This window comes from Hippocampus bargibanti, linkage group LG05 (genome assembly GCF_051943395.1).
Source record: "Hippocampus bargibanti isolate YZ-2025 linkage group LG05, ASM5194339v1, whole genome shotgun sequence".
Classification (NCBI taxonomy): Eukaryota; Metazoa; Chordata; class Actinopteri; order Syngnathiformes; family Syngnathidae; genus Hippocampus; species Hippocampus bargibanti.
The window spans coordinates 24,548,682-24,575,216 of record NC_142738.1 but is presented as its reverse complement, the minus strand read 5'-3'; the positions used below and the strand labels follow the sequence as shown (position 1 = coordinate 24,575,216).

Here is a 26,535-nt window from a genome sequence, read left to right as displayed (position 1 = left end):
TCCTTCTCTTTCATTTAAACCCTTTCGATACTGACGGTACAAATGTGTACCGCCATAAATTTGTACTCGTAGAAAATAAAGGAGAGTAGGTTTCTTCCCAAATTTGCTGTCTACAAGTTTGCCTCGAGACGGTGGCAAGCGCAGCATCAAGGACCAGGGTTTCCTGCGGCACATCTTCATAGAGAAGCTGCCCCCGATGATCCAAGCAGTCCTGGCAACCGCACCACCCGACTCTACCTTGCAGGAATTTGCCGCCCTCGCCGACAAAGTTGCGGAGGCGTACGCGGGGCAGCCTACCGTTTCTGCCATGCAGCGTCCTCCGACGCCAGGGCCCTCGACTGATGCTCTGCAACTGCTCCTCGACGAGATGCGTGGCCTGCGAACCGAAATCCGGGAACGCAGCCACAGTCGAGAACGCGGCCCCATTCGAGAGCGCAGCCCAAGCTGCAACCGGAACCCATCCAGCGCGAACCCGACCTGTGCTGGTACCACCAATATTGGGCCGACCTGGCCAAACGATGCCGCGAGCCGTGCAAAAAGTCTGGAAACGGCCCAGCCAGGGAGTGAACACGGCTTCCCACTCGCCTCACACCTCCACAACCAGCCGCATCATTGATGTCCGCGACCGCACATTGAGAAGACAATTCATGGTGGACTCGGCTGCTGACATCAGCGTTCTTCCCCCTTCTCCTGCAGAGCGCCGGAACCCCGACGCTGGAGTGTACCTGCAAGCTGCCAACCGCACCACCATCAAGACATATGGCCAACGGTTTCTCAACCTCGACTCGGGCCTACGTCGCTCCTTGCCTTTCATCTTCACCATTGCCGATGTCGACTTCCTGCACAAGTTTGACCTGTCCGTCAACGTCCGCAGGAAGAGGTTGACTGATGAGACGACCGGCCTGTCCGTGCACGGTCGGAGGGCCAACCCTGCGCTTCTTCATCTATCGCACGTCCCATCTCATTCATCTTCTTCATACCTCACGCTCCTTCGATGATTCCTCGACCTGACAAACCCCAGTCGGACGACCCTACCTGCCCCCGACGTTGTTCACCACATTGTGACCACGTGTCCTGCAAAGTTTCAACGCTTTTGCCGCCTTGCCCCGGCAAAACAACGGATTGCTGAAGCCGAATTCAACCACATGCTTCAGCTTGGTATTGTCCGTCCATCGGACAGCAAATGGGCCTCCCCGCTGCACATGGTCCCCAAGGCAAAGGCGGGCGACTGGCGTCCCTGCGATGACTACCGAGCACTGAATTTCGTCGCCGTTCCCGACCGCTACCCTCTTCCCCACATCCACCACTGCGTGTCCTTCGTCGACGGAAAAGCAGTGTTCTCGACCGTCGATCTGGTAAGAGCCTACCACCAGATGCCTGTCGCTAAAGAGGATGTTTTGAAGATGGCCGTCACCGCCCCATTTGGCTCGTTCGAGTTCCCTTGCATGCCATTTGGCAGCCTCATCGACTCTGTCCTGCGCGGTCTTGACTTCCTACATCGACGACATCCTCATCGCCAGCGACTCCCAAGAAGAGCACATGCAGCACCTGGAAACAGTCTTCAAACGTCTGGATGAGCACGGCCTGGTCGTCAACTCCGACAACCACCCAGTGCCAGTTGGTTCACAACAAAAATTAAATACATAAACAAACCAAAATGGTGGTCCTGTCATAAAAAACCGCATCCGCTTGACGAGTGATTAATTTTTAACCCAACAAACACACAAACAAATAAATAGGGACGACACATCAATCAATTGTGTGGCAAAAGAAAGCAACCCGCACCAGCCTTATTCATTCCGCCCAGGATATTTGAAAGACAATATTCATTTCATCCGCCACCACTTTTCAGATCGATACGAGCTGAGTGGGCCACTGGCCAGTGTGGCCCTCACAGCGGAGGCACCAGGTTCAACTGAAAACACTGCTTTCAACAACATTGAAAGGGGGAAAATGCACATGGCCGTTGCAGTTTACCCAAGGTGCATATGACCACCTACATAGTGGGATTTCCCAAACACCCGCATGCACACTCATTTATGACACCAAACACAGACAAAAAAAACGAACGTGAGCACGTTGTATTTTGTCATCCGTTTGACACACCAAAGTCAGAACAGCCGCGTGTCAAGCAAACACTGCGCGCTGTGTCCATATTTTGTGCATTATGAACAATGCAACAACCGAAAACAAAATGACAATTTCCTGCCAAAACTGCCAGGGTCTGATAGGCAGCAGAGGCAAACTGCAGAGGCAAGCAGCAAAGGCGACAATGTCAAAAAACAAAAGACTCAGTTGGAATCAGCAACATGAGAACAATCTGCAACAAAAGAGAAGGATGCACAATTAGTATGTGAAACGGTCAATGCAAACACGAGCACGAAAAGGAAACACCTAAGTGATGCAATGACATGACACAACATTGAGCGAGCAAGTTCACACGATAACTTTCACTCCGGTGTATCAACCGGATTGCACCGCAATTGACTCGAGATGTCTGAGAAGAATTGATGACAGACACTCCCCAACCTAAGAACGAGTTACGTTCCGAGTGGTCGTAAGTTGAATTGGTTTGCAAATTGCTTCTGTGCTATTTTTTGCTATATTTTGTATGGAATGTATGTTTAAGGCTTATATAAATACGCTTAAGGCATATATAAGTATTTTTAATGTTAAAGGCAGTGTATAAGTAATCTGGTTGGTACTGAAAAATACGTACATATGTACTTACATTTGGCGCCCTTTTGTACTTCCGGGACTTCATCCTTTTCTAGCGTCTAAGTCACGTTTTATCTGGCGGAATATAAAACACGTGTTTTTTTGCGTCACAAAAAAGTACCCTTTTTTGTGCAAGTGTATGCCTGCGTGCGAGTGAGCGTGTGAGTGTGCCTGTGTGTGTGTGTGTGTGTGTGTGTGTGCGTGCATGTATGTGTGTGTCACACACATACATCCACAACATACTAAGTAACTTGTCTAACGTTGTAATTAAGACCTTTACAATAACAAGCTTGATAGACATTGAGAGGGGGGTATACGCAATGCCGACCGAAAAATAAGTGGGTATACAACGTATACCCTCGACTACACACACTACAGTGTGTGTGTGTGTCTAAAGCGTTTGATGTTTCTCTTTATTTGTAAGTAGGTTCGTTGTCAGATCTCCCAGGAAGGTGACACGCAGAGCTTGATCGCGGCGTGGAGTCGAGCAAGTCGTGCTGTGAAACTCCGTCCCATGCTGAGCGTGTCTCTGCGAGCTGCGTGTCTGTCTGGGTTTGAGTCAGAGATGATCCTGATTCTCTCTGTCCTACGACAGCTACTTTTATACCATTTTCAAGCGTGGGACATGCGTCAGGCTGAGACGCACATCAAGGGCTTGAAAGACATCAAAGCCACCGCGCGGTGCGCACCGGTGACGCCACATGTCCAGTCTTTTACCACGAATTTTGGCCAATCACGTGCGGCTTCAACTGAAGGGGGTAGGGGAGAAGTCGGCTCCTCAAACGGCTCACTTTTATGAGCCGGCTCCAATTGTTCACTACAAAGGGCAATATATTGTCTAATAGACAATAGGAAACTTTCTAGCTACCTATTTTGGCGAGTTAGACACATGTGACCTCGTGAAAACAGGAGAAGAGAATCCACCCATAAAAGACCCTTTGCATTTTGAAGTGACCACATTGGAGAACACAGAGGAAGTGCCCGGTACTTCATTTTGCTTCACACAGACCAGTATTCCTCTCCATGAGTCGTCACCGTAACGTGGTGGAGGTGTTTGTGTGTCCCAATGATCCTAGGAGCTAGGTTGTCTGTGGCTTTATGCTCCTGGCATGGTCTCCCGTGGCAAACAGGTCCTGGGTGAGGGACCAGACAAAGTACGACTCAGAAGACCTCATCTGAAGAAAAACACAAATGGATTTGGTTTTCCCTTGCCCGGACGCAGGTCACCGGGGCCCCTCTCTGGAGCCAGGTCTGGAGATGGGGCTCGTTGGCGAGCGCCTGGTGGCCGGGCCTACACCCATGATGCCCGGTCGTGCTCAGCCCGAAGACTAAACCCCTTCTCAAGGGCTCACCACCCATGGGAGGGGCCACAGGGGTCGGGTGCATTGTGAGCTGGGCGGTCCGACCCTCGACTGCAGAAGCTAGCTCTTGGGACGTGGAATGTCACCTCTCTTACAGGGAAGGAGCCCGAGCTGGTGCACGAGGTCGAAAGGTTCCCACTAGACATAGTTGGGCTTGCCTCCCCACACAGCCTGGGTTCCGGTACCAGCCCTCTCGAAAGGGGTTGGACTCTCTTCCACTCTGGAGTTGCCCACGGTGAGAGGCGTAGAGCAGGTGTCGGCATACTTATTGCCCCTCGGCTCGCCGCCTGTACGTTGGGATCCACCCCGGTAGATGAAAGAGTTGCTTCCTTCCGCCTTTGGGTAGGGGACGGGTTCTGACTGTTGTCTGTGCATATGCACCAAACAGCAGTTCAGTGTACCCATCATTTTTGGAGACCTTAGGGGGTGGTGTGCTGGAGAGCACTCCCCTTGAGGACTCCCATGTTCTGTTGGGCAATGACAGTGAGACCTGGAGGGGCGTGATTGGGAGGAACGGCCCCCCCCGGTTAGAACAGGAGTGGTGTTTTGTTATTGACTTCTGTGCTCGACACGGATTGTCTATAACAAACACTTTATTCAAACATAAGTGTATCCATATGTGCATGTGGCACCAGGACACCCTTGGTCGCAGTTCGATGATTGACTTTATAGTTGTATAATCGATTTTGCGGCCTCATGTTTTGGACAGTCGAGTGAAGAGAGGGGCGGAGCTGTCAACTGATCACCACCTGGTGGTGAGTAGGCTCCGTTGGTGGGGAAGATGCCAGTCCGACCTGGCAGACCCAAACGTGTTGTGAGGGTTTGTTGGGAACATCTGGCGTAATCCCCTGTCAGAAGGAGATTCAACTCCCACCTCCGGCAGAACTTTACACATGTCCCGGGGGAGGTGGGGACATTGAGTCCGAATGGACCATGTTCCGTACCTCCCTTGCTGAGGCGGCAAATCGGAGTTGTGACCGTAAGGTGGTTGTTGCCTGTCGTGGGGGCAACCCCCATACTCGATGGTGGACACCAGTACTAAGGATGCCGTAAAGCTGAAGAAGGAGTCCTACCGGGCCTATATAGCCTGTGGGACCCCTGAGACAGCTGACACGTATCGATTAGCCAAGCGGAATGCAGCCTCGATGGTCGCGGAGGCAAAAACACGGGCATGGGAAGAGTTCGGTGAGGCCATGGAAGCCGACTTCCGGACCGCTTCGAGGAAATTCTGGTCCACCATCCGGCATCTCAGGAGGGGAAAGCAGTGCACCACTAACACTGTGTACAGTGAGGATGGGGCGCTGCTGACCTAGACTCGAGACGTTGTGAACCGGTAGGCAGAGTACTTCGAAGACCTCCTCAACTCCACCAACACGCCTTCCTTGGAGGAAGCAGTGTCTGGGGACTCCGAGGTGGACTCTCCGATCTCTGTGGCTGAAGTCACCGAGGTGGTTAAAAAGCTCCTCGGTGGCAAGGGGGTGGATGAGATCCGACCGGAGTTCCTAAAGGCTCTGGATGTTGTGGGGCGATCTTGGCTGACACGCAACATTGCGTGGTCATCGGGGAGAGTGCCTCTGGATTGGCAGACCGGGGTGGTGGTCCCCCTTTTTAGAAAGGGGGACCGGAGGGTCTGTTCCAACTACAGAGGGATCACACTCCTCAGCCTCCCTGGAAAAGTCTATTCAGAGGTTCTAGAGGGACGGGTCCGTCGGAAAGTCGAGCCTGAGATTGAGCAGGCACAGTGTGGTTTTCGTCCCGGCCGCGAAACAGTGGACCAGCTCTACACCCTTAACAGGGTCCTCGATGGTGCATGGGAATTCGCCAAACCAGTTGACATGTGCTTTGTGGACTTGGAGAAAGCGTTTGACCGTGTCCCTCGTGGAGTTCTGTCTAGAGTGCTTTGGGAGTTTGGGGTACAGGAGCGCCTGATACGGGCCGTTCGGTCCCTATACGACCGATGTCAGAGTCTGGTTCGCATTGCCGGCAATAAGTCGGAATCGTTTCCAGTGAGGGTTGGGCTCCGCCAAGGCTGCCTTTTGTCACCGATTCTGTTCATAACCTTTATGGACATAATTTCCAGGCGCAGCCGAGGCGTTGAAGGTTTCCGTTTTGGTGGCCTCAGTATAGCATCTCTGCTTTTTGCAGATGATGTGGTACTGTTGGGGCCTTCAAGTGGAGCTTTCCAACTCTCTCTCGAGCGTTTCGCAGCCGAATGTGAAGCGGCTGGAATGAGAATCAGCACCTCCAAATCTGAGAGAATGGTTCTCAGTCGGAAAAGGGTGGAGTGTCCGCTCCGGGTCGGGGAGGAGATTTTGCCTCAACTGGAGGAGTTTAAGTATCTAGGAGTCTTGTTCACGAATGAGGGTGTGAGGGAGCGAGAGGTCGACAGGCGGATTGGTGCGGCATCTGCTGTGATGCGGACTTTGTACCGATCTGTCGTGGTGAAGAAGGAGCTGAGCCAAAAAGCAAAGCTCTCAATCTACCGGTCGAGCTACATCCCAACCCTCATCTATGGTCACGAGCTATGGGTTGTGTCTGAAAGAACGAGATCCCGGATGCAAGTGGCGGAAATGAGCTTTCTCCGAAGGGTGTCCGGGCTCTCCCTTAGTGATAAGGTGAGAAGCTCAGTCATCCGGGAGGAGCTCAAAGTCGAGGCGCTTCTCCTCCACATAGAGAGGATCCAAATGAGGTGGCTCGGGAATCTGATTAGGATGCCCCCAGAATGCCTCCCTGGTGAGGTGTTCCGAGCATGCCCCACTAGCAGGAGACCCCGGGGACAACCCAGGACACGCTGGAGAGACTATGTCTCCCAGCTGGCCTGGGAACGCCTCGAGATCCGCCAGGACGAGGTAGAAGAAGTGGCTGGGGAGAGGGAAGTCTGGACTTCCCTACTGAAGCTGCTGCCCCCGCGACCCGACCCCGGATAAGCGGCAGAAGATGGATGGATGGATGGATGGATGGACAGTCCAGTATTCTCCAATCCTACGACAGGATGTTAAATTTATTATTTCAATTTCGAAGTTTAGCGTCTCCAGCCTGCGTATTTCTGCAACTTCCACATACATTCAAAAGTACTACTCGTCAGGGAAGGAGTGGTAGTGCACTATTTCCCAGCCATTGTTAGATGTCTCCAGATGTGTGTTTTGGCTCGAGGACACACAAGCTGAGGCTGCAACCAAGCGTTCTGATTTTCTGGAATTCATTTTCAGTTTACTGCAATTTTTATATGGTTGCATTTCATTGAGTTACGTAAATGCTCTACCACATTGCAGTGGCGTGGACGTTGATCTAAATCAGTTTTAAATAAGTTGATATTCGCAGTGATTTCAATAATTTGTTACTCACCTCGACGCACAATCAATATGTCCGTCGTTATTTATCATACCACCCACACTCAGTGTTTCATGACGGAAAGAGAACCTTGTCAGGTGACACTTATCGCACCCTCCATGAGCGCTCGCTTAAGAGTCGTGACCAAATCTCATTTGAAAGGGTTCACGTTTTCTGTGCCCCCCTATGTGTTGTCACGTGGGTGAGACAGGTAGATGAAAGCATAACGTTGGGAGAAAATTGTCTCTGTTCTAGCAGTCAAACCTAACTTTTGAGCAAAGAGTATTTTTTTATTTGCATTAGAAAATGATGAGGAAACTGTGTGTCATTGATGTTTCAATGTTTGCACCCAGAGGCAAGAACCACTGTCCATTTCAGCAGTGATTGTGGGAACAAACTGACCCAGTGTTGAGTGCTCACTCCCACAACATCTGTCGGAAGTGTTTTGTTGGTGTGACCTGAATACACGTGCCACCATGCAGAGGATCACAGCAGGAGCCATTAGGATAGCGCCGCTTCATATGAAACGGTGGGTGGAAAGCGCTAAAGGGCACGCCATCATCGTACAGCTGTTCTTTGGGACATTGAGTCCACCTCATGAGATGACTGCCGCCAGCCAGTCCCTCGAGACCGATACTTATGGAACATTATTCTGATTCCCTAATAAATGTATCAGTCATATTATTTGTTATTTAGTTTTGACTTTATGTTACTTCCGGGTTGAGTGAACGCTGGCGCGTGTGGCTGCCGCTGCTCACCCGCAGAAAAAATATCCTCTGACTGTAGTGTCCTTGAGAGTTTTGAAAGGCGCTTATAAATGAAATGTATTATTATTATTATTTGAATCCGTTCAAACAATTACTGTTGTTTGCATGCCTCTACTAGTGTCCATTGTTTACTCTCAATAAACATCAATATTAATAACTTAATCATACAAATTGTTTTTTTCAATATCAAAGTGAGAGCCCTTCGTATGAATCAGTACCCAAGAAGTAGCCTTTGCTTTCTGAAAGGTCGTGATCCAAGACTCGCACAGTCCGATTCATGAGGCACCTTTTAGTCATTTTAAAGAACTCACTGAAGTTCACTTTTGGAACGGATGCGTTTACAACAACACAATGTATTCGCTACAGCTCTGATTCTGTTCAGGTATGCGAGGACCAGCAGTCTAACACGTGTAAAAAATGGTTGACGATAATAAGTCAACCGAAAAAGCACATATACAGACAACCATTCCCACTCGAATTTAGAGTATCCCTGTGTGCCGACTGAACTACGCGCATGTCAGCCAAAAGAACCACAAAAGCACAGTTGACATTGACAAGAACACGGTGCTGTTGTGAACCACCTGAAAATAAGAAACGAAAAGCTGATATGCTTGTTTTATTGCTAAACCTTTCATGGGAAAACCAATATATTGACATATGACCAGAACATAAACAGTACTTGGTCACTACAATTCCTGGCCTCTACAATTACTCGGCCAGGAATCCAGAGAAGAGGTATACGATCTCAGCGGGCCACTTCCAAGCAGAATAAAGCTGCATTGAAATCCAATCAAAGATCATTGTGACTGCTGTGCAACGTGCCTGCTGTTGCTGCTGAGCAGTTTGGGGTAAGCCGTGCCGAGTGAGCGCCCGTGACGGATCACCACCAGCTCCATCTGACACTGGTCAATGTTGACCAGCACCGTGGTGGTTCTCTCCGTGTTCATGAGGAAGATGACGGTGAAGAGGGCCATCTCGAACTCTGGACTGGTCCCGATGAAGGAGCTGCCCACGGGTTTGAGCACGCTATGCCAACTGAACTGGAGGCTCATGACGTGGTCGTCCGCGTCGGGCTGAAAGGGAACGCGAGCGTTAAGGTTGCGTGACGATCGCAGCGATGAGCGTACACGATGGTTGGAACGTACCAAGTCGTGCTGCTTGGCCTTGTAGCCTTTGTAGTCCAGCAGCGTACCCTTTTCCTGCATGTAGAACTGGATCCAGTTATGGAAGCCTGTGATCTCACTGCTGGATTTGATCTCTCCAACAAACACGTGCTCAAAGCCGCAGGAGTCAGGCCTGTGAAAACGATTCCATCACAAACGTTTGTTATAACGTTTGTCATTGTTTGTAGTCAAATCACTATCCCTTCCAGTTATCCAGCGTCCTGGATAACTGTTGTTTTACCCCATCAAAAGCCCCCCCCCCTCTACAAGTTTCTACAAGAATATGCGTAAGGTCAATGTGTTCAGCGAGCGTGTTCTTACCCAGTGTTCCTCTGTCTGTGGTAAAGGTGAAACCAGATTAATTGCAGCTGACTCTTGAAGTGTCTCAAGTTGGATGAAGATTGTCCTTTACTCACCAGATATCTGTGAGTACGCTACAAAAACAAAAGCAACAACAAAATGGTATCCGTTGTCAGGCACTTAACAAAAGCCCACAATATCAGATCAACCTATTGGCTATCTATTAGCTATCTAGCTGGCTATCTATCCAGCTGGCTAGCTATCTATTAGCTATCTAGCTGGCTGGCTGGCTATCTATTAGCTGGCTAGCTGGGTGGCTGGCTATCTATAAGCTATCTAATAGCTAGCTAGCTAGCTTTTTATTTATTTGAGTTATTCCGAGTTGAGTGAAGGCTGGCGCATGTGGCTGCTGCTGCTCACCCACAGAAAAACTTATCCAGTGACTGTAAAGTAACCTTGAGAGTTTTGAACGGCGCTTATAAATGAAATGTATTCAAGTAGAACTGCACTTTGACTCATTTAACCCCTTCATGGCAAGTGGTTACTACAGTGGACAGTTTATCAGGTTACAGGTTATTTGTACAGAAAATTGTTACATTGGTTAATACACACAACAAATACACAAGCATTTTTTTGTTCCACTTTGCACAAGCTAACCTCAAAGACCAAAAACGTTATTTCCATACACAAAAGGCCATCTGCCTCAAATATGGTTTACAAATCTGTTCAAAGTGAGCATTTTTCCTTTGTTGAGATAATCCACCAACCTCACCGATGTGGTGTTAGCAAGATGCAGATTAGAAAAGATGTTAAAATACAGGCAAGAAGAAACCAAACAGCCCCCTCAGACATTGAGGGGGCTGACTGTTTTCCAATTGGCAGTGAGATTGGGACAATACCGGATTCCGCAACTGCACGCAGATGTTCCACATGTTGGCTGTTCTTTCTATGTGAAAGAATGTTTCCAGTGAAAAGACAAAACTCCCTTTGAGTCGCAGCTGCAGCCTCACCCCACAAGCCGTTCAAGAGTGCGAAAAAGAACATTTAACACGTGTGTGGATTGAGGCGAGGCTTAGTATGGAGACAAGAGGGAACAGAAAGACCTTAAGAAGGAATGACTCTCTGTATCTTTGTGTCATATTATCTGTTATTTTTTTTCTTCAAGACGGCACCGCGAGAGTGGCTGCCTTTCCAGCAGCTCCTGTATTTTGTTTTTCTACTTTCATTCTTTTCATCACTTTGCTGCTGTAAAATGTCACTTTCTTCACTGCGAGACGAATAAAGGCAAATCCAATCCAATCCATTGCGTTAATGCATTGTACATTCTCACAAATCCTGTTTATCAAATGAATTTAGCAAATAGCGACCCTCCTCCTCAGTTGTTTTAATGAACTCATTCACCGCCAGTCCCGAAATTATTCTGGAAATTGAAAAGCATGACGATGAGCGCCATTCCCGAATTTGTTCAGGTTTTGGTTTTTCTTGCGGGGTGGTGCTGATAAAGCGCTGGTCAGACCTCTGGCAATGTTTTTTCCTTTCCAGGAGGGGGCAGCATTTGCCTTTTGTCCAGCCTCGCCCACTTGCACCTCATATTACTCATATAATTTAGGAATGAACTCTTTTTTTCTGATGAAAGAAGAAAGTAAGGTTTCTTATGCTGCATTGAATGTTTATGTAGTCCTATAACTCAATATTCTGTGGGTCCTATAATTGGAGTGAAAATGACAAAAACCCTGGCACTGGAGTGGACACATTTTTACACATGTCTGGCAGGGAATGAGTTAAAATGTACAATTTTATATATCTATATTGTTTTAGAGGTAGATTCAACATTATTTAAAAAAATAATCAGCCGGTTAGTGAGAGTGACATCATAATAACACCAAAAGGAATTACAATGTACATCCATCCATCCTGAACCGGTTGTCCTCAGGAGTGTTCGGGCAGTAATATTGAAGTTACCTTTTTTTAAAAATCAAAATGATAAAAAAAGGCAACCTCATCTAAAATTAACATGCCTGACCCACCTGTGCATTTTCAAAATGAAATGAGATGTCGTCTAAACACAAGTGATATCGTCCACACACTCGTAAAGTGTACCTTCATGACTTCTGTCTCTAAAATGGCATCCAAGAAGCGGCTGGTCTCAACCCGTTCCTCGGTGGTGACACGCTCAGCCACGCCAGTTGCCCTCTCATAATTATCCAGCAGTCTCAAAAACCCTAAAAGAGCATTGAAACAGTGTATGATTGGAGTCAATCATTTACACACGCATGCAAACAGGAAACCTTTTTCCAAACATGAGAATCATACAAGAAAAAGCTACTAACTCGACAGAGCGGTCTTTGGCTTCCTACTATGCAACCTTACGTTGCTACTATGTGTAGTAAACTACCAGACTGCACGAGTTCAGGGCCACACTAGTAGGCACGTGTCACACACTACTTACTTACTTATTGCGGCAAAAAGAAAGTAATCTCAATATCAAGGCCGCCACTCTTTACAGACATGACTTCATTCGTTCTTTGGCGAGCGACAGGATTTCATTTTCAGTCACACACTTTCCATGAGTACGACAGCATCAAATTTGCTACGAACTGAAGATGGTGGTGGTGTTCCTCATCTTGATTTCATTGACGTTGGAGAAGAGAGGCAGGGAAGCATGATCGACTGAAACCTGTGTGCCCGGGGTCACAAAGCCTGCTCGGCCCTTGCGCAACAAAAACAAACACCTCTCTTAGTCTGTATGAAAAAAGGCACGCAAAGAGTAAAGTGCGGAGAGTGTTCATACCTGAACGGAGATGGTGTAATCGACACCAGGTGTCATTCGATTTGTATCCAGCCTCCACAGCTCATTGAAAAGGTTGGAAAGTTCTTGGTTCAATACCAATCTGTGATGAGAAAATTCAGCAATATGTCAGTGTTATTTTACAGAAATGGACAACAAGAAGCCACGATTAAGTACAAATAGTTTGCTACTCTGATGAAGTAAATTATTCATACTTTACAATTTCACTTTCTTTCAACGACTTTCTATGACTCTCCACATCACGATTTGGGCGGGAGACTTCCGATTTTGACCACAATACTCACATTATAAAGCAACAATTGACACAATACACCGTACAGACTGTTCATTTGTAAGGTTCTTCATATTTCCTTGTTTAACATAGGATTGTTAATGCTTTCAAAAGATGTAAACCCAGAGCGGTAAGTCACCAAGATCTTCTGTTCTCAGCGTCTGTTTAGTATGATTTGCTACTACTGTACTATTGAGTGCAGCAGTCGAATTTGTGCTTCCACATACCTTTTATCAATATTTTTATAACAACAGACCTCTGTAGATGACTTACCTAAAATGTGACTATTTTTGTCACTGAAATGTCAATACAATAGTATTTACTCTACAGTACCTGTCTGCATTCAGTTCACGGAGGAACACTCCAAGGAGGAGGACTACAAAAATCCTGTGAAAAAAACAAGCGTATAAAAACATTTTGAATGTTTTCTATCAGAATAAAAGAAAGTACCTCTAAACTTGAAAAGATATAGAAAAATCTAACTACAAACCTCGAAGCCATGCTGTCCGTTTCTTCACTTCTGCGAACATACAGCGAGCCAGCTCCCCCACTTGCGCCTCCCCCCAAAAATAAATCATGGGCTTGTTCAACGCGCTCAACCGATATAAGTTTAGCGCTGAGGTTCTCCACATTAGCCACCAGAGGGCACGAGTGCATCAGAAAAAAACTACTAATCTGTGTACAGTACATACACGAACAGAAAACGAACGCCGACTAACGAGCGCGATTTTAAATGAGAACCTCGTATTCTATTGTATTTGGAGTACGTGTTTTTAGTAACATGACTTTTGCCTCATCCCATGAAAGGATTTTCACAGCATTCTCACTTTAAAGTGAGAATTATGAGAATAGTCAGAATTCTCATTTTAACGTCAGAATTCTGAGAATAAAGTAAGAATCTTGCCAACCTTATTTTTTCTTCCGTATCCCTAATCATTTTCCATATTTTTGACATTCGTCATATTCATGTTAAAATACTTCACTTATTGATGCAAAGTACAGTACAGGCCTTTCTAAATTAATTCTTCACCGCCTGAATGTTTCTATATTTTTGATATGCATTTAATCATTACGCACAATGACTTCAATAATTCGTTTTATCAACATATCTCGACCACGTGCAACAGAGAGTATTTGTTGGTTCACCGTTGTTAGGATCAAACCTCGGTTTAGGACAACCGACGTCTCCGGACAAGTTGTGTCCATAATTAGTAAAATGGCTTCAAATGACTTCTACTGGGGGCATTTTAATAAGATTCCACCGCATATAGCTATATTTTACGTTTTAAGACTCGCGCTGAACATTCAAGAAGTCTTGTTTTTGAGTTGGTGACGAGTCGGACGTGACGTCATAAAAGGACCGCCTCCTCACCGTAAAAAAAGACGCATTGTAGCGTCTTTCCATCACGTCAATGTATTTTGATGTAGTTTTAACCATGTCTTATACCCAAAAGCCGCCAGCAGCGGGAGGCAAACTCCATGGAAAGATAGTATCAGCCTGTGGAAACGAGCTGATTCATTCCTCACCGGAGCTGGTCGCAATTTTTCTGCCTCTTCCTCTGCCTCCCGTTTGCCTCAAAATGGCCCAAATAAATCCTTTAATCGATTGCAAACATGTATGCTTTGCTCATCAGGACTATTTGAATCATATTCATAACTGGATGTGTAACAAGAAAGCATATTCTCCGAATCTGAAGCCATTGTTTTCATTCACAAGCAATGCAAGACGTCTTGGCGTGACGCCACGAACTGGGGGCGGGACTTTCTGGAAATGCCCAATTCTCATTTCATGCTCATTTTTTACTGGTGTTTTTCATTTGACTAAAAATATTATACTGCATGTTTTTGGGTATTTTAGATGCTATAAAACGTTTTTCCGGTGTCAGTTAAAAAACAAAAAAGTGACGTCGGTTGTCCTTTAAAGTTTAAACAATCCTAGATGGCGATTCCATGTTCTCCCGCACTTCTCAATGTTTTCTGCAGGTACTCCAGCAACAGTACCAAGTCATGCGTTGTTCAAAGACAATAAATTGTCCAAATGTGTGTGTGACCAATGAATTGTCATAAATCAGTATTCAAACATTTGATTTCATGACTTCAATTCATTACAATTCTTTTTACCAATGAATTGTCATAAATCGTTATTCGATTGTTCAGACATTTGATTGTATGACTTTAATTCATTGAAATTATTTTTGTAGGTCGCCGAGAAGAACGAGGGACCCAATGAGGCGCTCTACAGCACAACCTTGAGGCCAAACAATATAAAATGGATCGCATGCCAGCATGTCTATAATAAAATATCCGATAAACTGCCGTAAGAAATTCAAAAGAAGTCATTTTAAAGTGCCCTGGAAAATCGGACACAGAGCGCGGTGATTTAAATAACTTTATTGATCTTTGAATTAGAAATAGAAGTTATCCATCTCTGGCAGGTCGGTGGGTGCACTATACGGTTGCTACTGAATATGACAGCTACTTTAAGCAGAAAAGATAATGCGACAGATGTCTATCAACCAACAACCAACAAGGCAAAACAAATGCATGTGAAAAACGTACAAAAGATCTATATGGATGTTTCAGCTCACTATGTATTTGGCTTGTACTGTTTCACGTATTGGCGCAAATGCCTGCTGTATATTATTCTTGAAAAGTTCAGTGTAATAGAAAATATACGACAACTTACTTAAAGGGTACTTTTTTGTAGAAAACATAGCAGCTGTCATTTAGAAATATAAGTTTATCTCCCCTTGTTAATAAAGTTCATTTGTGACTTCATCTACTCCAAGGAGCTCATTTAAAGGCTATTCCATCTCTCTTGGTGTTGTGCATTCTCCACTTTGAATTTGATTAAAAAAACAAAACCAAAAAAAATGTCAGCACATAACTTAGTCAAAAATATTTCCAGAAACCAGCTGGCAGGCAGTGGCATTATCCTAAATGTTCTCTCCCTTCTTTTGGCAGCAAAGGAGACACGGCTAAGCGAATAATAACACTAGCTTGATGAAGAAAGATGGCTCATCATCGAATGCAATGCTAACAAACAACTACTGAGAAAAGAGTGTGCGTGGAGGGTTTTTCATTCACATCAGGACCAGATCACGTGGTGCCGACAGTCTCATGCAGTGGAGTCGTCATCTGTCACGCTGTGGTTTGGGGAGTTTGACATCTCCTTGAAGAATTCGTCTTCTTTTAGCATACTCTACACAAATGCAGCAAATGGATAATTTAGCAGGTCAGAGTTGTTTGACTTCAAAATTTAACATTCTTGACCGTCTGTACCGTTAGGTTCTGGATTCCCTCGGAGAAAGCACCGATTTGTCTGACAGTCCCCTCCGAGTCGTCCATCTGTTCAACACAAAGCAGTAATGTCCAATCCAATGAGCAGGTTCATTTTTAGGAGTGAAGCGGTCCTAGCTCACCTGGTCCAGCCTATCGAGGTCTTCCTCGTAGATCTGGAGCTCAAAACCTTTTTGAAAACTTCTTCCCTTCGGCATCTCCACGTCCATGGGACACACGTACTCCTCGTTCTCTTCCTGCTTTTTTTTCCTCAGGCTACCAAAGTTACCAAATGGCAGTTTTCTCGGCTGGTGTGGGAACCAAAATGGGAAACCATTTTAACAGCGTTCTTCAGGTTTATACGGGCTCTCAGAGACATCAACAAACAACATTCTGCCTTCACTTTTATATTGACTGTTAGTTATTACATCACGGTATTTGACCTGCTTGATTTGCGAGCCGATTAAAATAATGTGCCTTGACTTTGACACCTGTGATATAAGTAAGTAGATGCCCTGCATGAGCGTTTAAATATGTTAAGAATATCAATGCGTGACAACACAAGCAACAAAGTGCAAGACTATATTGCGCAAAAAATGCAGCATACAGTCGAGGTATGTAACAAATACAAAATAATTAAATACATTGATACTGTATATAAGGTTAGGTATGAAGTTTGCGACAACATTAGACGAGTACGACACTCGCTCCGATCAGCACACATGAGAGCGTTGCTCAGCTGATGTGCAACGAACTTTTAAAATCATCCACGGGACGTTTCAGTCTTCGATGCTCACAATTATCACTATGGAGTTCACCTCCACTGTTATTAGCAGTCCAGTTTGTGAAAAATTATTAACACGATCACAGTCAAACCATTCCAAGAAATGTGCATTTACTCAGCTGTCCGTCGAGCTGCAAGCAATTCACTCTGAGAGAATGTCTTAGGCATGATTTGCAAAGAGGTGGTTGCTTTTAAACAAGATTGTGCTGCATTCGTGTATCATATGTAGCAAACATTTCCAAGTCAACTTGAAATGAGTCCCCCAGGGAAGGCTGATCCCACCATGATGTTAAGTCTCATCATGTTTTGCTGAACAAGTGACCATTAAAGACAAACTTGCCCAACAAGTACATCATAGAATGAGCCGCAAGGAGCTGCAGTAGCCAACTAGTGGAGGAAATAATCCATTATGCTTTGGAATAAATGCCATATGGGTGTGGTCAATTCAATATGGTCTTACCTTGACCTTAGTGATGGCAGTCAGCAGAGTATAGTCTGGGTTTTCCAGGCACTCCTGTTTGAGCTGCTGAGCCTCTGAACCAATGAGCAGGTTGAAATGTGTGGCCAAGTGGCGACGCAGCAGCGTCTTGTTGGGGGGGATGTTCAACAGCAGCGCCATGGTCTCCACGTTAAACCTTGGCTCTAGCACCTTCAAAATACATAATACTAACTCATTTCTGATTTCCCAGCAAACAAGCAGCACACCACCTCACCATCAAGCCTCCGTGCACCCCGCTGCCTCTCAGGTTGGGAGCGTATTCGGCCAGATCGGCTGAGCGTAGCCACTCCATGACCCTGTGGTTGGTCCACTGGGAAATCTCTGCGGGGGAAATATTGTTCTGTGGGTACATGGAAGAGGTACAGATCATGAAAATGTTTCAACATGGGCATGAGATAACGTTTATGTCGGCTGGTCATGCACCTCATCAGACGGTCTGCGGCGCAAGCAATTGGGCTCATAGTTGTTGAGTCGCAACACTTGGATGGCTCTCTTGATACTGAGGTGGTGCAGGACGCTCCCCACCTTCATAGAAAGAAGGTCATCCTAAGGGAAGATGGCAATAATTAAGTATTGTACATGTTGCTAACTTTATGTTCAAGTAGCAGGGGTTTGATTGTTTGCAATTACAATAACATTGAAGCCATTAGCCCATCTATGGCATTTCATATAATACTGTACACATCAGAATTGTCGTTCAACAACATTGTATCTTTGAGTTGACAATGTGAGTGTTTGAAGTTCTACAGCCATTAAAATCATGGTATTAATGTGACATCTATGTCTCACAATTTTTTTTGCAATCGACAATAAAAGGAAAAGGTTTGTAAAATGGATGGATTGGATTTTGATGCCATTGTGACACACGTTGGCTACTAATGACACAAGCGTAGCTGCGGTTAATCAATAACCCCAAAGCAGCGGACTTTCCCCATTATTATCGTTGATTCAGTCCAAACTGGTCGCCAGGTGACATTTTCACCAAAAACTCAAATCAGTCTCAAAAACAGGAAAAAAAAGAATGCCCTTTTTTGGGGGGGATTAACAGACACATGCACATATGGTTTATGTTGAAGCTGGCATTCATTATTACTAACAGAGGTTGTGTGGGGGTGACACAACATGCATATATATTGTTTAACATCACAAACTGCAATTTGGAAGAAATAAAAAACAGAAAAATGTTTCCATTCTTCCAAGAAAATGATATATGAATGATACTAAAATACATTGTTTACCTCACTTGCAGTCAACTAACATTCACTGTCATGACATGACACGTGTGTACATGTAGTCAAGCACAAGCAAGTGTAGTGTGAACTATTTCTCGCTTTTTATTTTAAATTTGCAAAAGGATAATTTAACCATTGAGAAGACTAAAAGACGTGTCCATTGTAAAAAAGACTCACCACAGTCATGTAGTGGAGCATGCGACCATCTACCCGTCCCTCATCAAACTGGGTCTTATACTGTGGCAGCCCAATATCGTCCAGCCACCCTGAGAGTACACGAAAAACACATCAGTGAAACTGGGATAAACCGAGCGTATCCCAGAGGACAGCTGATACTCACTGGTCACCCAGTTGTAGTCCAGCTTTCCTTTGTTGTCCTCCTCCTCGGAACCAAAAGCTTGCAGAGCCAGCTGCAGCTTCTTCCGGTGGAGCGTGTGTTTGATGCCCAGTTCCTGAACAACAATAGAGTGACAAGAGTGAACAGTGCATTTATCATCTTTCAACATTGAATCTCAAGGTTTCATCCCCAACACACCCGCAGCCCTTTCAAAGTATGGACCAATCCCTGTTGCTCCTTCTGCACAGGAGGGTGGGAATGAAGAGTTGTTTTTTGAATTTCTGTATTATATTGCTGATAATCCTCCAAATAAAATTATATTTCGAACAAGTTTTAAAATATCAGACGCAGAGGTGCTTTTGCGGTTTCGATTCACTTTTCATTTGTTGAAAGGCAACCTTCGGTGTACTTCATCTCACCCTCTCCAGGTCCTGCTGAGACGCCTGAAGTAACGTCTGTCCAGAAGAGATCCATACACGTGCCATGTTCACATAAAGCCCAAGACCTTGCTCTTGCAGCCACTCACACACTTGGTCCTTGGACCAATGAGCAAAGGGAGCGTCCACATCACTGGGGAAAAAAAAACCTCTTGTTGTGGTGAAATTTAATAGCAGAGAAAGGCAGACAAAGGAATTTGCCAAGAGGCTTCAAAATAAGAAACCCCTACTGCGAGTGTGTTTATGAATCAAACGCTTACGTGTTGACTCGCTGGAAATCACGGGACCATCCCAGTCGGGGTCCAGCTGTGGCTCGCACTCCCCCTCTCTTAAAATCTCCAACCGGCGGGTTGTCATCCAAGTTAAATGTTGTGGACTGACTTCTCTTAAGCCTTAAAGTAAAGGTGATGTGCTTTTGAAAAACATTTGCCAGTCTGATTGTTGGACATGAATGCTTAAAATTCTATTTAACTCCGTAGACAAGGCCATGAGTATCTTCAGCGCAATAACAATCATTACAATGATCATAATCATCCACTCACTTCCCGAATAGTTTCTTAATTCCTTTAGACTTCTTCTTGCCTTCTGTGGTGGTGGGGAGTGTATGAGTACTGTTACTGTTAGCTGACCTCTGGGGCAGCCCGGCCAAATCCAGGTGATCGGTGCCTTTGTGTTCAGTTTCAGCTGTGCGGACAAATGGACACCAAATATCATTGGCATATTGAGAATAACAAACGCGCGACTTCTCTGAGGAGCCAGAAAGCATCCAAACGGACAGGGGTTGACCCTTGTCCATATGTTGTACAAAAGCAGGACGTGACATGCAGAAGAATGGTGCATGCAGCATAAAACATCAAAGAAAGAAGTCATGTTCTCGTTCTTCTTCAACTAAATGAGGCAGACCTAAAATGTAGTTGCAAATGGAGAGATATTTCCGATGTATGATCATTTCAGTCGGCTACACAATTGTGTTTGGGCAGGGCATTAGAGCCAAAGAAAGGAAATTCATGCAGGCACGCAGGCAAATCAGCATACACAACACAACTGTTATGTTTCACAGACAAACTGTGACTAATGAGATGAGTTCTGCCGTTAGGACATTGCAGCTGCTAAAACATGAGCTGAGCTGCGTTCAAGAACAGCCGAGTTGTACAGTGAAGATAAATCTTCAATCCTTCCTGTAATGACCAGCGGGCTATACTGTACCTAGTATAGGCGCGCTTGCACTGCGGCTGCGATCTTCATGTGTCATATACCCACAGAAAACATCAGAGGTACCGAACAGAAAGAAAAAAATAAGACAAACAGAATTCATGATTGAAACTCACAAAAGGGAATCAACAAAGGGTACACATAAAGGGAACAAAGGTCATAATGTACAGTATGTACACCCCACAAGTAGACTTGCCAATAAAATGAGAAGTACTGTTTACAGCAAATGATGGCCTGTGTGGTTTATCCCAATGCCTGACTTCGTTGTCATTGGAAAAAAAACATGGGGGTCCTTATTTTCTGTCCCCTTGCCACCTTGTTTTGTGCTTACCAAGATTCTGGGAGCTTCCATTTTTCCTGCCTCCACGCAGCTTGAAGAAGCCCTTCCCAAAAGATGAGCGGGCCTTTTTGGACCCAAAGCTGTCATCCTCTGTGGTAGTGAGCGAGCCTGCAGCAGGACTCAATGGTGGCTTCTTAGCAGTTTGAATGATGTCACTGTGGGTATACTAGGAAAATACACACAAGAACACAGTGTATACTGTATATCATGTCCAAACATATTTATCTGCAGCAGTAGAATTTGTTGATGTCGTTTTGAAATAATGCAGTCAAGTCTACAACATATCATACCGACAGGAAATATACTTGAGCATTGGGGAAATGGCAAAGAAAGGGGGGCCTTCCGGCAGAATGCCTTTCGAACACTACTGCTGTTACCTCAATTTGGACAGAAGTCAGTCATGCGCTAACGCATATTAATATTTGTCAGAAAAATAGTTTTAAAGCAGACATTTAAAAAAGGCAAATGAATACAGTAGGTGTGGCAAAAAATGAGTGTATCATTGTATGCACTCTTCAATATGTAAATGTTTACTTCTTTCATTCCTTTCCTCTTCCTCTCATAACTTTGCTGCTATGAAATGTATTCCGGAGTAAATTTTCAAACCACCTCCCCGAGCAGGGTTAAATTTGCCATGGTTTAAACCGTTTTCTGGGTTTACACCGGTGTACCTTTGTATGTGTGAACGCGCTACGGGGGCAGCCCCAGTGCTACGCCGAAGTAAAGGTTGCCGAGTGAACACCCCTATAATGTAATGTCAGATGTCGGGGTCCTTGTAATCTGTGCTTCTTTTCAGTGGAGTATATCTTACATATATCTTACATATATATCTTAAATATCTTACCTTCTCATTGTTGCTCCTTTCTACAAGTTCGTGGCTGATGGACTGGTTTGTATCTTGGCTGCTGGAATAGTGATGATCTGAGTTTAGAACATTGAAATGTGGCACAATATCATGCAAAATTTGAGTTGTAACTTGAGCTTTGAGAGATCCTGAATAAAATAAGAAAATATTTTGACTACAAATAAAAGACCTACACAAATGGATCTACTGCGTTTAAGGAAAAACAGACGGACTTTGGATCAGCAGTATTTGCTCTTGCATAACTTAAGCCTGACACTAAATCCAATTTTTGTCAGAATGGTATCTTTTAAAGGGGGTATTTCACATATTTACGCCGTTTGCAAGAGTAAACTAATGGCATTTTTTCCTACAATTCATTTCAGAACTTCATTGTTCTTATTTTTGGTGTACTTTAAATTGTCATTCATTTATCCATTCATTCATTATCCGGACCGCTTTATCCTCAATCAGGTCGCGGGGATTGCTGGAGCTTATCCTAACGTATGCGGGGAAACCCTCAACTGGATGCCAGCCAATCGCAGGGCACACAGAGGCAAACGACCAAACTTTAAATATGATTTTAAAAATAAGATAGCTCGCTACACATTCATTAAACATGTCACTGGATAACTATCGTAGTAGACGTGCACGTTCCACCATGACGTCCCTGATCCATTACTGAAAAGGATGCTTTGATCCTCTCCTCTTTCATCTAGAACTGCTTCATGTCACAAAGAGGGTACAGCAAGTGCTGAAGAATGAATTTATCTCTGTCTTTGTGTTGTCATATTTGTAATTTAGTTATTTTTTGATTTTTTTTTACTTCAAGATGGAGTGGCTGCCTTTCCAGCAGTTCCTGTGTTTTGTATTTTGTGTTTCTACTTCTTTCTTTCCTTTCCTCACTTTGCTGCTGTTACTTCCGGGTAGAGTGAACACTGGCGCGAATGGCTGCCTCTGCTCACCCGCACAAAATCAAAAAACAAAACGTTCTTATCCCATGAGAGTTTTGAAAGGCGCTTAGAAATACAACGTATTATTATTATTATTATTATTATTATTAGTAGTAGTAGTAGTAGTAGTAGTAGTATTCTCAGAAGTGAAAAATAATGATGTTGTCCTTTAACTCATTCACTGCCATTGCCAAATTTATTCGGGAATTGTCATGATCTGCTTGACGACCAACGGGGGGCGCTGTCGCCCCCGCCTACACCTCACAGGTGCTGGTCGTCCCGATCAGATTGGCGACCAGCGGGTAGCGACGTCAGCCCTGCCTGCAGCCTCGCAGGTGTTGGTCGTTTAATCATTGACATTTAAAAGAACACCCGGCACGACCATCCGGTGCCGATTCATTGTTTGTTTGCTGCTTGTTTGCTGCATGCATTGTGTACGTGTTTGTTTAACCTTGGCGGACTTTTACACTTGGTTTTCTTTTGCTACTTTGTATTTTTTCCATTCAGATCATTTTGATGTTTTACATTTTGTTACTGCTGACCTTTATTTTAATACAATTTGTCAAACAACCTCCTGCTCCCTCCTGCCTGCTTTTTGGGATCCGAACCCGCCATCACCCTCGCAAAACGTGACAGAATGAATCGGCCAACCATCGGATCCCGCAGGTACATCGGACCCGTCTCATTTCCACCCTGTGCCTGGCAATGCTACGTCCACGTTAGCGAAAGCCTCGTCGCGTTTGAATCGCGTCACTCGACGAGCCGCAACGTCCACGTAAACGTCCGGCCGAGACCTCCTTCCAGGTGGCCGTCCAGGGTGACCCTGGGTGACTGGCATTGCACGCCCACGTCCAGCCACGCTGTCGTCGTGCATGACGAATTGAGTCTCATCCACGACGAGCCGTGCAACGTCCGCGTCAATGTCAGTCCGAGACCCCACTCACCGCTGGATCCCGGAGCGGCTCTGGACTGGTCTCGTTCCTCCGGAGCCGGGCAGTTCACGCCCACGTCGGCGTCCGGCCGAGACCTGGTCCCATACGGCCGTACGGGGTGCCATTCTGCGCCTGGCAGTTCGACGTCCACGCAGAGCCATGCGCCGTCGCGTGAACGTGCGAGAGGGATCGCACTCACGCCCACGACGATCCGTGCCGCGTCTTCGTCCACCCCAGGCCGAGTCCCGTTCCCATCAGGCCGCCGCCCGTCGTATGCTGGAGAGGCAGCGGTTGCCCTCTCCACCGACCGTTCCCTGGCGAGTGGACCTTTTTGGGAGACTGTTGGGACTTCTGGAAGCAGCCCCTTGAAGGGGGGGTACTGTCATGATCTGGTTGACGACCAACGGGGGGCGCTGTCGCCCCCGCCTACACCTCACAGGTGCTGGTCGTCCCGATCAGATTGGCGACCAGCGGGTAGCGACGTCAGCCCTGCCTGCAGCCTCGCAGGTGTTGGTCGTTTAATCATTGACATTTAAAAGAACACCCGGCACGACCATCCGGTGCCGATTCATTGTTTGTTTGCTGCATGCATTGTGTACGTGTTTGTTTAACCTTGGCGGACTTTTACACTTGGTTTTCTTTTGCTACTTTGTATTTTTTCCATTCAGATCATTTTGATGTTTTACATTTTGTTACTGCTGACCTTTATTTTAATACAATTTGTCAAACAACCTCCTGCTCCCTTCTGCCTGCTTTTTGGGATCCGAACCCGCCATCACCACCTCGCAAAACGTGACAGGAATTGAAAAGCATGATGTGGAGCACCATTCTCAAATTTGTTCGGGTTTTGTTTTTTCTTGCGGGGATTGCCGATAAAGCTTTGGTCAGACCTCTGACAATGTTTTTCCCTCCCACGAGGGGGCAGCATTTGCCTTTTGTACAGCCGCTCCCATTTCAAGATCAGATAACTCCAGACCCATATAACCTGGGAATTATAGTAACTTTTTTCTGATGAAAGAAGAGAGTCTAAGGTTTCTTACGCTGCATTGAATGTTTATGTAGTCCTAAAACTCAATATTCTGTGGGTCCTGGAATTCGAGTGACAATGACAAAAACCCTAGCACTGGAGTGGACACATTTTTGCACATCATCTGGCAGTGAATGAGTTAATGTTTTACCCATCTACATCTGTAGTTGCAGACTCTGTTATTTGGTCAGGATCAGACGAACTTGATGAGGGTGAACCATTGTCGCACAGCCCATTGAGGATCTCCAGCTGCACAGAGGATGAAAACAACATAGAATGAAGACTCAAACACAAAAGCACAAATCCATAACTGGTACACATTGGCTATAGGCCAACTTCTTTCAATTGAGTCCAGCACGAAGGGTTATATTCTTATGTTTGTGCAAAGGTCAAATGCAAATGTACTTTTTTCTCGAATTTTGAAGATGCTACAACTCTCCCATCAAGGCTTTTGATACGCCCAGTGTGGAAATACGTGCACAAATTCGGTGGAGTCAGACGGTGGAAATAATTTCCAGATTCTGTCGTTCTCATCAGATGTGAAAATTGAGTATGTCACAATTTGATTGTGAAATGAAATTGCGTCACGTGATGTGTGCACATCTGCAAACTACTTTGAATGAGCGTGTTTTTGCATTTACTTTCTAATGAATCTAACACAAGATATTTAAATCAGAATACCATGCTCATAAAAGAATGCTTTGAAGACAACTTCAATGCTTTGAAAATTAAGAGTTGACCAAGCAACGCACATCTGTGGCGCATCAAATACTGCGCCACCAAATAAATTAATACATAAATAATCTGTAAATTATGGTTCATGATTAAATTGACTGTCTCTTTTTATGATCAGCATTTCAATTGGAAGTCCCATCAGCATGTGGAAATACTCCTCACAGATGTAGAGAAAAGACGGCAGGCACTGAGCCGCTTTTTCAACAATTTGATTTGATTTAATGTCAACATTCAGCCATCAGCGTAATGTAACAGGGACACGTATACGGTCAGTGAGTGTCTACTGTGTGAGAAAGGTGGAAATCACCCCTGCCCCCATACATTAGCATGAAGCAGCAGAGTTGGGCGGTGTGACACGAATCCCTCGCTATCAGCGGGGGTGTACTGACTCAAGACATGCAACATTATGTTTTGCCTTTGAGATGCGCTTGACCTTCATAAAGCTTCCGCAGTAGAAAGGTGCTTAAAATGATGTGAGAATGTACACACTGACAGATTTGTCAGGGAACACTATTTGACGGTCGCTCAACACAGAGTGGTTACATGAAAGTCCACCAGCGACACATTTCAGTTGATGGGAAATTCTACGCATCCCGAAAAGTATAGAGGAGTCTTTTTTACTTAAGCACATGGGAGAATATGCCCCTTAGCTTATAGAAAAAAAAACGTAGTTAGGATTGTCAACATGTCAATGTTGGTGGGTTTAACAAGGTCTTAAATATGTCACCTCATCTGTGTTCTTCCTTTGCACTTCACCATCTGTGAGTCCATTTGTGTGAATAGATAAATGGCTTGTGGACAAGCATGGAGCGAGACAATCAGCTTGGGATGCCACATGCCCATAACCATTGGGATTCTCTGTAAAACAATTCAAACAAGTACACTGAGAGAGTCAGATGATCAATCAAAACAAAATTGTGATTCAACTTATATCTGTTGATCTTGAAAACGTTATAAAATATGAAAGAAAAATGATTAATGGAGCAAGTCTAAGATAGTTGAGGACCAGATTGTCGAGAGCTTTATGGGTCAGTATGAGAATTTGATGTAGCAAGGGATTGTAAACCAGTAAAGGTTCTGTAGGACAGGGTTGATGCGGTAACGGGAAGCGGCATGGCGGTTTGCAGAATTTTGAATGTACATATTGTAATTTTGCCAAGCAGAATAAAAGGTGTTTCAGTAACTCCAAAGTTGTGGAGTGAGTGGCA

The 26,535-nt window shown here is 45.2% G+C and overlaps 2 protein-coding genes across 7 annotated transcripts in view; both read right to left on the bottom strand.

The window, feature by feature from the left end:
* Positions 1–8,777: 8,777 nt before the first annotated feature.
* On the bottom strand, positions 8,778–13,308 carry endouc (endonuclease, polyU-specific C). Its single transcript, XM_088997437.1, has 8 exons — positions 13,210–13,308; positions 13,053–13,106; positions 12,431–12,530; positions 12,238–12,349; positions 11,740–11,861; positions 9,661–9,773; positions 9,322–9,472; positions 8,778–9,249 (listed from the first exon to the last, which is right to left on the bottom strand). Exons 1-8 carry the CDS (start codon positions 13,218–13,220, stop codon positions 8,974–8,976), a joined length of 939 nt encoding a protein of 312 aa, XP_088853563.1. The 5' UTR covers positions 13,221–13,308; the 3' UTR covers positions 8,778–8,973.
* A 1,783-nt stretch (positions 13,309–15,091) lies between these two features.
* Positions 15,092–26,535, bottom strand: part of ppfibp1b (PPFIA binding protein 1b) — a 34,644-nt gene continuing 23,200 nt past the window's right edge. For 3 of the 6 annotated variants that reach the window (XM_088997424.1, XM_088997427.1, XM_088997425.1), the window contains 16 exons: positions 26,055–26,185; positions 24,744–24,841; positions 21,684–21,744; positions 20,831–21,005; positions 20,494–20,526; positions 19,830–19,971; positions 19,548–19,679; positions 19,270–19,420; positions 18,854–18,965; positions 18,691–18,779; positions 17,705–17,827; positions 17,496–17,621; positions 17,243–17,431; positions 16,142–16,306; positions 16,002–16,067; positions 15,092–15,921 (listed from right to left, as the gene is read on the bottom strand). In XM_088997424.1, the coding sequence (XP_088853550.1) occupies positions 15,838–15,921; positions 16,002–16,067; positions 16,142–16,306; positions 17,243–17,431; positions 17,496–17,621; positions 17,705–17,827; positions 18,691–18,779; positions 18,854–18,965; positions 19,270–19,420; positions 19,548–19,679; positions 19,830–19,971; positions 20,494–20,526; positions 20,831–21,005; positions 21,684–21,744; positions 24,744–24,841; positions 26,055–26,185 (1,877 nt within the window). In that variant the 3' untranslated portion in view covers positions 15,092–15,837. The remainder of the gene's footprint in view (positions 15,922–16,001; positions 16,068–16,141; positions 16,307–17,242; positions 17,432–17,495; positions 17,622–17,704; positions 17,828–18,690; positions 18,780–18,853; positions 18,966–19,269; positions 19,421–19,547; positions 19,680–19,829; positions 19,972–20,493; positions 20,527–20,830; positions 21,006–21,683; positions 21,745–24,743; positions 24,842–26,054; positions 26,186–26,535) is intronic. The other 3 variants (XM_088997428.1, XM_088997429.1, XM_088997426.1) reach the window with 2 other exon arrangements.

Coding starts and splice junctions, on each gene's coding strand:
- endouc (XM_088997437.1), bottom strand. Junction 11,862..12,237: donor GAACACCACCACCATCTTCA/GTTCGTAGCAAA, acceptor ATGCTCTTTTAG/GGTTTTTGAGACTGCTGGAT. Junction 9,250..9,321: donor AGGCCAAGCAGCACGACTTG/GTACGTTCCAAC, acceptor GTTCCCTTTCAG/CCCGACGCGGACGACCACGT.